This window comes from Crinia signifera, chromosome 9 (genome assembly GCF_055691185.1).
Source record: "Crinia signifera chromosome 9, ASM5569118v1, whole genome shotgun sequence".
Taxonomy (NCBI): Eukaryota; Metazoa; Chordata; class Amphibia; order Anura; family Myobatrachidae; genus Crinia; species Crinia signifera.
The window spans coordinates 166480113-166491208 of NC_139225.1; the positions used below are offsets into that span (position 1 = coordinate 166480113).

At 48.0% G+C, this 11096-nt stretch overlaps 1 protein-coding gene across 1 annotated transcript; it reads right to left on the bottom strand.

The window, feature by feature from the left end:
* Window positions 1-201: 201 nt before the first annotated feature.
* Window positions 202-6169, bottom strand: SNRPD2 (small nuclear ribonucleoprotein D2 polypeptide). Its single transcript, XM_083160674.1, has 3 exons — window positions 6022-6169; window positions 599-778; window positions 202-507 (listed from the first exon to the last, which is right to left on the bottom strand). Coding segments are annotated over exons 1-3 (357 nt in total). The 5' UTR covers window positions 6024-6169; the 3' UTR covers window positions 202-332.
* Between the last annotated feature and the right edge of the window lie 4927 nt (window positions 6170-11096).

Sequence of the window (11096 nt, forward strand, 5' to 3'; positions counted from 1 at the left end):
CCCGGATACAGCAGTAACACGATTATACAGGTCTGATATATGCCTCACCCCTCTGTAAGTATACACTGATGCCTCATTATCATCATGTTATTTGTGTGATTGATATATAGAGACATGTTCTATTATTCGGAGCACAGGATTACACGCGGAGGAACTGTACACGTACGACACGGCTCATACAGTAAGCACGCACCACACATCTACAACCAATCCTGTTTATTAGAAAAACAAAACACAATGACAAATGTTACATGGGACCCGACACACCCACCCCACGCATAGGATGCCTCCACAATATAACCAGTGCTCCCAGTGACAGCCTGCTTGAGACATCACTTTCCCGCCAGCAGTGGATTCCTGAGCACAACGATGACGCTGTCTCCTCGAAGGAACATCTTGGAGATGTATCGGTCCTTGTTCACCGGCTTCGACTTCTTCTTCCCTTTTCCACTTTTTGGAACCTCCGTCCACATCTCCTTGACATTTTCTAGGACCATATTGCAGTGCCTGAGGGCGACAGGGAGAGAGATGGGGGGTCAGTAACACCACCCTGACATCTCCCACCATAGAGACAAACACCTGACAGAGATCCACTCACCTGTCAAACGCCTTCACTCTCCCCAGCAGCTTCTTGTTATTCCTGCAGTTGATGAGAACCTGTGTGTTGTTCTTCACGGACTGTGTGAGCACAGACAGGGGCCCCGTGTTAAACTCCTCTTCCTCCCGCTTCTGGAGCTCCTCTGGGGTCATCTCACTCTTGGGCTTGTTTAGGAGACTCCTGGGGATAGAAGACCGCGATGATTACACTGACCACACAGGAAACAAGGGACGGGAACGGTGACAGTACACTGCCATCGCCACTAAATAATCACAGCGGGAGCAACCAAGATCCAAACACGGCCCCATTGCACCATGCCAGGATATTAATTTCAATAGGGGTTCATCCATGAGAATCAATCCAACCCTGGCTTATGGACTATATATATTTTATTTTTGTGGTGTGGGTGATGACCCCTGTCAGAATGCACTGGGTGAAAATAGTTATGTCATAAAAGTAAGCTTGAAATGTGCTGAAAATAATGTTTTCTATCCCAGCTTTCTAGGACTTTTCTGGGCATTTACCCCAAACGTCCGCAGTGCGAAAAATGTCACGCCATGATACAAAAATGGCTGCCATTATCATATGAAGGGGTTAGTAAAAGTAATGGTAGTTTCTGACTTACAGGGATCATCACACACACAAAAAAAGCCAAACAACCAATTGAATTGAGGATCATTTGATATGGATTGACCCAGTGTCCAGCAAGCCGTTACTGATCAGACAGCACAACAGCTGGACTGCGGGGGACCAATTCCTGTACATGGTGACCGCTACAGAGGAGAGCTGTGGGCTTTAGTATAAATTCACACAATGGGGTACAGAACTATCGGGCAGCTTGCCAAAGCCACTCGTCATATGTAATGTGGGCATGTGCCTCCTTATAGAAAAGCTACAGGGCACCACTCACAGCAAGCACCATATGATCTGCTTATTATAGGAGCTGTGTTCTTAGCTTACATATACATGGGGAAATACTAAATAAATAAATAATACACACACACACATAGATAGAAGGGGTGAGGGAGATACATACACATATATATATATATATATATATATATATATATATATATATGTGTGTGAGGGTATAGAATAGGGGATAACACAGGGGCGAGGGTATATAAGGGGGTATAATACAGGGGCGAGGGTATATAAGGGGGTATAATACAGGGGCGAGGGTATATAAGGGGGTATAATACAGGGGTGAGGGTATATAATAGGGTACAATACGGGGGTGAGAGTATTTAAGGAGGTATAATACAGAGGTGAGAGTATATAATAGGGGTACAATCCAGGGGTGAGGGTATATAATAGGGGTACAATACAGGGATGAAAGTATATAGGGGGGTACAATACAGGGATGAAAGTATATAGGGGGGTACAATAAAGCAGTGAGAGTATATAGGGGGGTATAATCCAGGGGTGAGAGTATATAAGGGGGTATAATACAAGGGTGAGAGCATATAAGGGGGTATAATAGAGGGGTGAGGGTATATAATAGGGGTACAATACAGGAATGAAAGTATATAGGGGGGTACAATACAGCGGTGAGGGTATATAAGGGGGTATAATACAGGGGTGAGGGTATATAAGGGGGTATAATATAGGGGTGAGAGTATATAAGGGGGTACAATACAGGGGTGAGGGTATATAAGGGGGTACAATACAGGGGTGAGGGTATATAATAGGTGTACAATAAATGGGTGAGGGTATATAATAGGGGTACAATACATGGGTAAGAGTATATAAGGGGTATACTACAAGGGTGAGGGTATATAAGGTGGGTATAATACAGGAGTGAGGGTATAAGGGGGTACCAAACAGGGGTGGGTAGTGTTCCTGCCAGGCTGTTTTAGCGGGGCGCTGCGCCCTGCCCGATTTTTACAGGGCATATGCACCCTGCCCTGCTAGCAGCGCCCCGCTAAAACAGCGTGGTGCCTGCCCTGGCTGCGTGCACGGGGAAGCGTAGCGCCGCCTTAGACGGCAATTCCCACCGCTTCCCTGGCAGCACAGTAACTTTGGCGGTGCCGGGCCCGCCCCCTTTAGTGATGGCGCTGGCAGGGCACGCCCCTTTTCGTGACGTCGCGGCCTGGGACCGCCCACAACTGTGATGTCGGCGGGCCCGGTCCGCCCCCTTGCGCTGCCCCCGTGCAGCGGCGCCCTGCCCGCCCTCATTTCTAGAGGGAACACTAGGTGGGAGTATATAAGGGGGTACCATACAGGGGTGAGAGTATATAAGGGGGTACAATACAGGGGTGAGGGTATATAGGGGGGTACAATACAGGGGTGAGGGTATATAGGGGGGTATAATACAGGGGTGAGGGTATATAGGGGGGTATAATACAGGGGTGAGGGTATATAGGGGGGTATAATACAGGGGTGAGGGTATATAGGGGGGTATAATACAGGGGTGAGGGTATATAGGGGGTATAATACAGGGGTGAGGGTATATAGGGGGGTATAATACAGGGGTGAGGGTATATAGGGGGGTATAATACAGGGGTGAGGGTATATAGGGGGGTATATTACAGGGGTGAGGGTATATAGGGGGGTATAATACAGGGGTGAGGGTATATAGGGGGGGTACAATACAGGGGTGAGGGTATATAATAGGGGTACAATACATGGGTGAGGGTATATAAGGGGGTATACTACAGGGGTGAGGGTATATAGGGGGGTATAATACAGGGGTTAGGGTATATAGGGGGTATACTACAGAGGTGAGGGTATATAGGGGGGTATAATACAGGGGTGAGGGTATATAGGGGGGTATAATACAGGGGTGAGGGTATATAGGGGGGTATAATACAGGGGTGAGGGTATATAGGGGGGTATAATACAGGGGTGAGGGTATATAGGGGGGTATAATACAGGGGTGAGGGTATATAGGGGGGTATAATACAGGGGTGAGGGTATATAGGGGGTATAATACAGGGGTGAGGGTATATAGGGGGTATACTACAGGGGTGAGGGTATATAGGGGGGTATAATACAGGGGTGAGGGTATATAGGGGGTATAATACAGGGGTGAGGGTATATAGGGGGTATAATACAGGGGTGAGGGTATATAGGGGGGTATAATACAGGGGTGAGGGTATATAGGGGGTATAATACAGGGGTGAGGGTATATAGGGGGTATAATACAGGGGTGAGTGTATATAGGGGGTATAATACAGGGGTGGGGGTATAATACAGGGGTGAGTATATAGGGGGGTATAATACAGGGGTGAGGGTATATAGGGGGTATAATACAGGGGTGAGGGTATATAGGGGGGTATAATACAGGGGTGAGGGTATATAGGGGGGTATAATACAGGGGTATAATACAGGGGTGGGGGTATAATACAGGGGTGAGGGTATATAGGGGGGTATAATACAGGGGTGAGGGTATATAGGGGGGTATAATACAGGGGTGAGGGTATATAGGGGGGTATAATACAGGGGTGAGGGTATATAGGGGGTATAATACAGGGGTGAGGGTATATAGGGGGTATACTACAGGGGTGAGGGTATATAGGGGGGTATAATACAGGGGTGAGGGTATATAGGGGGTATAATACAGGGGTGAGGGTATATAGGGGGTATAATACAGGGGTGAGGGTATATAGGGGGGTATAATACAGGGGTGAGGGTATATAGGGGGTATAATACAGGGGTGAGGGTATATAGGGGGTATAATACAGGGGTGAGTGTATATAGGGGGTATAATACAGGGGTGGGGGTATAATACAGGGGTGAGTATATAGGGGGGTATAATACAGGGGTGAGGGTATATAGGGGGTATAATACAGGGGTGAGGGTATATAGGGGGGGTATAATACAGGGGTGAGGGTATATAGGGGGGTATAATACAGGGGTGAGGGTATATAGGGGTGTATAATACAGGGGTGGGGGTATAATACAGGGGTGAGTGTATATAGGGGGGTATAATACAGGGGCGAGGGTATATAGGGGGTATAATACAGGGGTGAGGGTATATAGGGGGGTATAATACAGGGGTGAGGGTATATAGGGGGGTATAATACAGGGGTGAGGGTATATAGGGGGGTATAATACAGGGGTGAGGGTATATAGGGGGTATAATACAGGGGTGAGGGTATATAGGGGGTATACTACAGGGGTGAGGGTATATAGGGGGGTATAATACAGGGGTGAGGGTATATAGGGGGTATAATACAGGGGTGAGGGTATATAGGGGGTATAATACAGGGGTGAGGGTATATAGGGGGGTATAATACAGGGGTGAGGGTATATAGGGGGTATAATACAGGGGTGAGGGTATATAGGGGGTATAATACAGGGGTGAGTGTATATAGGGGGTATAATACAGGGGTGGGGGTATAATACAGGGGTGAGTATATAGGGGGGTATAATACAGGGGTGAGGGTATATAGGGGGTATAATACAGGGGTGAGGGTATATAGGGGGGTATAATACAGGGGTGAGGGTATATAGGGGGGTATAATACAGGGGTGAGGGTATATAGGGGGGTATAATACAGGGGTGGGGGTATAATACAGGGGTGAGGGTATATAGGGGGGTATAATACAGGGGTGAGGGTATATAGGGGGGTATAATACAGGGGTGAGGGTATATAGGGGGGTATAATACAGGGGTGAGGGTATATAGGGGGTATAATACAGGGGTGAGGGTATATAGGGGGTATACTACAGGGGTGAGGGTATATAGGGGGGTATAATACAGGGGTGAGGGTATATAGGGGGTATAATACAGGGGTGAGGGTATATAGGGGGTATAATACAGGGGTGAGGGTATATAGGGGGGTATAATACAGGGGTGAGGGTATATAGGGGGTATAATACAGGGGTGAGGGTATATAGGGGGTATAATACAGGGGTGAGTGTATATAGGGGGTATAATACAGGGGTGGGGGTATAATACAGGGGTGAGTATATAGGGGGGTATAATACAGGGGTGAGGGTATATAGGGGGTATAATACAGGGGTGAGGGTATATAGGGGGGTATAATACAGGGGTGAGGGTATATAGGGGGGTATAATACAGGGGTGAGGGTATATAGGGGGGTATAATACAGGGGTGGGGGTATAATACAGGGGTGAGTGTATATAGGGGGGTATAATACAGGGGCGAGGGTATATAGGGGGTATAATACAGGGGTGAGGGTATATAGGGGGGTATAATACAGGGGTGAGGGTATATAGGGGGGTATAATACAGGGGTGAGGGTATATAGGGGGGTATAATACAGGGGTGAGGGTATATAGGGGGTATAATACAGGGGTGAGGGTATATAGGGGGGTATAATACAGGGGTGAGGGTATATAGGGGGGTATAATACAGGGGTGAGGGTATATAGGGGGGTATAATACAGGGGTGAGTGTATATAGGGGGTATAATACAGGGGTGAGGGTATAATACAGAGGTTACCCGGACACTCACATTGTTCTCTCTGTATCACGCTGCTCCGGCGTTTTCGCTCGAAAACTCTTCCCTCCTGTAGCCGCTTCCGCTTCCGGGTTTCTGATCAGCTTCCTGTGTGTGTTCCCATAGTAACCGTCTGCATAACTTTATCAACACACCTCACTCACTACAGACATTCTGTAGCATCGCGGCCGCCGCCGTGCTCGTGTGGGCTGAGGGCCGGGACGTAATACAGTGCTGTATACCTGCAGAACGCTCCCGGCTGCCCCCATAATGTTATATAGGGACTGGGGGGAATAATGTTATATAGGGACTGGGGGGGGGGGGGGATATATAGGGACTGGGGGGGGGGGATAAGGTTATAGGGACTGGGGGTGGTGGGGGGGCAATAATGTTATATAGGGACTGGGGGGGGGTAAGGTTATAGGGACTGGGGGGGGTAAGGTTATCGGGAGGGGGGGGATAATGTTATAGGGACTGGGGGGGGGGATAATGTTATAGGGACTGGGGGGAATAATGTTATATAGGGACTGGGGGGGATAAGGTTATAGGGACTGGGGGGGGGGGGGGTAAGGTTATCCGGAGGTGGGGGGGAATAATGTTATAGGGACTGGGGGGGGGGTAATGTTATAGGGACTGGGGGGAATAATGTTATAGGGACTGGGGGGGGGGGGGTAATGTTATAGGGACTGGGGGGAATAATGTTATATAGGGACTGGGGGGGGGGATAAGGTTATAGGGACTGGGGGGGGGGTAAGGTTATCGGGAGGTGGGGGGGAATAATGTTATAGGGACTGGGGGGGGGGGATAATGTTATAGGGACTGGGGGGGGATAATGTTATAGGGACTTTGGGGGGGATAATGTTATAGGGACTGTGGTGGTGGGGGGGCAATAATGTTATAGGGACTAAGGGGTCAGGGGATAATGTTATAAAGGGACTGGGGGGGAATGATGTTATAGGGACTGTTGGAGGGGGGGGGAATAATGTTATAGAGACTGTTGGGGGGGAATAATGTTATAGGGACTGTGCGGGGTCAGGGGATAATGTTATATAGGGACTGAGGGGTCAGGGGATAATGTTATAGGGACTGGTGGTGGTGGGGAATAATGTTATATAGGGACTGGGGGGGGATAATGTTATAGGGACTGTGAGGGGTCGGGATAATGTTATATAGGGACTGGGGGGGGATAATGTTATATAGGGACTGGGGGGGGGGTAATGTTATAGGGACTGAGGGGTCAGGGGATAATGTTATATAGGGACTGAGGGGTCAGGGGATAATGTTATATAGGGACTGTGAGGGGGTTCTGTTATATAGGGACTGGGGGGCGGGGTAATGTTATAGGGACTGAGGGGTCAGGGGATAATGTTATATAGGGACTGGGGGGAATAATGTTATAGGGACTGTGAGGGGTCAGGGGATAATGTTATAGGGACTGAGGGGTCAGTGGATAATGTTATATAGGGACTGGGGGGGAATAATGTTATAGGTACTGTGAGGGGATGATGTTATATAGGGACTGGGGGGAATAATGTTATAGGGACTGTGAGGGGTCAGGGGATAATGTTATAGGGACTGAGGGGTCAGTGGATAATGTTATATAGGGACTGGGGGGGAATAATGTTATAGGTACTGTGAGGGGATGATGTTATATAGGGACTGTGGGGGGAATAATGTTGTTATAGGTACTGTGAGGGGATGATGTTATATAGTGAGTGTGGGAGAATAATGTTATAGGGACTGTGTGGGGGGGGGATAATTTTGTAGGAACTGTGAGGGAATGATGTTATATAGGGACTGTGGGGGGAATTATGTTATATAGTGACTGTGGGGGGTGATGATATATAGGTACTGTGAGGGGATGATGTTATATAGTGCGTGTGAGGGGATGATGTTATATAGTGACTGTGGGGGGTGATGATATATAGGTACTGTGAGGGGATGATGTTATATAGTGACTGTGGGGGGTGATGTTATATAGTGACTGTGGGGGGTGATGATATATAGGTACTGTGAGGGGATGATGTTATATAGTGACTGTGGGGGGTGATGTTATATAGTGACTGTGGGGGGTGATGATATATAGGTACAGTGAGGGGATGATGTTATATAGTGAGTGTGAGGGGATGATGTTATATAGTGACTGTGGGGGGTGATGATATATAGGTACTGTGAGGGGATGATGTTATATAGTGACTGTGGGGGGTGATGATATATAGGTACTGTGAGGGGATGATGTTATATAGGTACTGTGAGGGGATGATGTTATATAGTGACTGTGGGGGGTGATGATATATAGGTACTGTGAGGGGATGATGTTATATAGTGAGTGTGAGGGGATGATGTTATATAGTGACTGTGGGGGGTGATGATATATAGGTACTGTGAGGGGATGATGTTATATAGTGACTGTGGGGGGTGATGATATATAGGTACTGTGAGGGGATGATGTTATATAGTGACTGTGGGGGGAATAATGTTATATAGGGACTGTGGGGGGTGATGATATATAGGTACTGTGAGGGGATGATGTTATATAGTGACTGTGGGGGGAATAATGTTATATAGGGACTGTGGGGGGTGATGATATATAGGTACTGTGAGGGGATGATGTTATATAGTGACTGTGAGGGGTGATGATATATAGGTACTGTGAGGGGATGATGTTATATAGTGACTGTGGGGGGAATAATGTTGTTATAGGTACTGTGGGGGGTGATGATATATAGGTACTGTGAGGGGATGATGTTATATAGTGACTGTGGTGGGGGGGGTAATGTTATAGGGATTATGAGGAGTCAGGGAATAAAGTTATAGGGACTGAGGGGTCAGGGGATAATGGTATATAGCAGGGGTGGCCAACCGGTCAGAGGTAAAGAGCCGAAAAATATCGGTAGTCAAGCTAAAGAGCCGACATCATGCGTGCGCCGAAGGTGCATGCTCCAAAAAAAGGGGCGTAGTTTATTTTGACCCCTTGGGTGGGTGTGATACAAATATGCCTCCAATAGTGCAGTGCCATATATACATATGCCCCCAATAGTGCCAGATACACATATGCCCCCCACGGTGCCAGGTATGCACCACACGGTGCCGGGTATGCCCCTATGGTGCCAGAAAGCTGGTTTGCCCCCACAGTGCCACAAACTGCTATGCCCCCACAGTACAAATTTCCCAGCAGCAGCACTCACAGTTGTTGCTGCTGCTGCCAGGCGGGGAGAGGACAGTCTGGTGTTCCCCTGCAGTCCTCCTGTCATGTCACTGATGGGAGGAGAGCACAGCACACCGCGCGTCTCCTTCCCCCTCACTTCCCTGTGACTGGGCTGTCCACCAATCAAAGCTCACTGGCCGGCTCCTAATTGGCTGCTGGCCTGCGAGCTCTGATTGGCGGACGGCCCAGTCACAAGGATGCACAGTAAGGGGTAGGAGAGATGCGCGATGTGCGCTCTCCTCCCCTCAGAAGGAGAAGGGATTCAGGGAACCGGTAGCAGGGGGGACTGGGACGGACGGTGGGCGGCGGGCAGCAGTGGGAGCAGGAGCCTCACTTTACAAGGGGGAGAGCCGCATGAGGCTCAAGAGCCACAGGTTGGCCACCACTGTTATATAGGGACTGGGGGGGGGGGTAATGCATACTTGCCGACTTTGGCATACTCCTTTCCGGGAGAAGCCCAGAGAGGAGTGAAAGGGGGCGGGTAGAGGCTTTGTTTTGGGGGCGGGGCACAGGTGATGTCATCAAGCCCCGCCCCCATGACGGGCTGAAGCCTCAATTTGCGGGTCCGTGGGTGGGGGGAGGGGCTAAAAATGACGCGAAATGACGCGAATTGCGTCATTTAGCCCCTCCCCGCGGACCCGCAAAAGTCATAGTTTTTAGACCGCGGGGAGAGGGGGAGCCGGGGCTGTAGGGAAATGCGGGAGACTTGCCCCCCTTCCCGGGGGACCGGGAGGGGGACCCGATTTGCGGGACCCTCCCGGCCATTCCGGGAGGGTAGGCAAGTATGGGTAATGTTGTTATAGGGACTGTGAGGGGATGATGTTACATAGTGAGTGTGGGAGAATAATGTTATAGGGACTGTGTGGGGGGGGGGGGGGGGATAATTTTGTAGGGACTGTGAGGGAATGATGTTATATAGGGACTGTGGGGGGAATTATGTTATAGGGACTGAGGGGATAAAGTTATATATTGAGTGTGGGGGAAATATTTGTAGTACTCAAATTGCAGAAATGGGGGAAAGATTTTTAAAAAAGGGATTTATAAGCAGATAAGCAGATACCACTCATCATAAAGAAGTAGAAAACTTTTTATTAAGCACTGGTCACTTATGAAACAAGATCCTGTAATCGGATCGATCATTCCAAAGAAACCAGGTTTTATATATAGGCGAGCCCTGTCAATACAGGATAACTAAGGGGTTTATTCTAGTTCATTCTTTCTGACAAAATCCTTCTTAAATGGACATAACCATGCTGCACTGCAGGGGGGCAGATGTAACATGTGCAGATAGAATTAGATTTGGGTGAGTTATTTTGTTTCTGTGCAGGGAAAATACTGACTGCTTTATTTTACACTGCAATATAGATCTCACTTTGAAGAAAAACCCCACCCAAATCTAATTCTCTCTGCACAAGTTAAATCTGCCCCACCTGCAGTGCACATGGTTTTGTCCATCTAAGAAGGATTTTGTCAGAAAGAATGAACTAAAATAACCCCCTTAGTAACAAAAAGTACTTTATTTTCCCTCTCTTTTCCTCTTTTAACTAATTTCGTTATTATTAACTTCTAATATCATTATCACTATTGTGTGTTTTATGTTAACATTACTCTAATGGTAAGTCTCTGAATCCTTGAGGAGAGGTATAGTGTATTGGCTTAATTATGTCTCTAATACCCCTTTCACACCGCACTTGTTACACGGTATATTTCTTTTTTTTTCCCCACTTCAAAACGTTTAAGGCTGCAGTGGGAAAGCACCAGAGTTCATTTACCAGTTAAAGATAACCGGTATTTCAAAATGTTTAAAAAGCAGAGTCCTACACGTTTCAGAGCCAGTTTGTATGCAGTGAGAATGGCTCTGAAACGGTATTTAGTAAAATCA

Excerpts from the sequence above, each read along its gene's own strand:
- SNRPD2 (XM_083160674.1), bottom strand. Across the intron at positions 508-598 it reads AGAGTGAAGGCGTTTGACAG|GCACTGCAATATGGTCCTAG; the intron begins GTGAGTGGATCT and ends TGTCGCCCTCAG.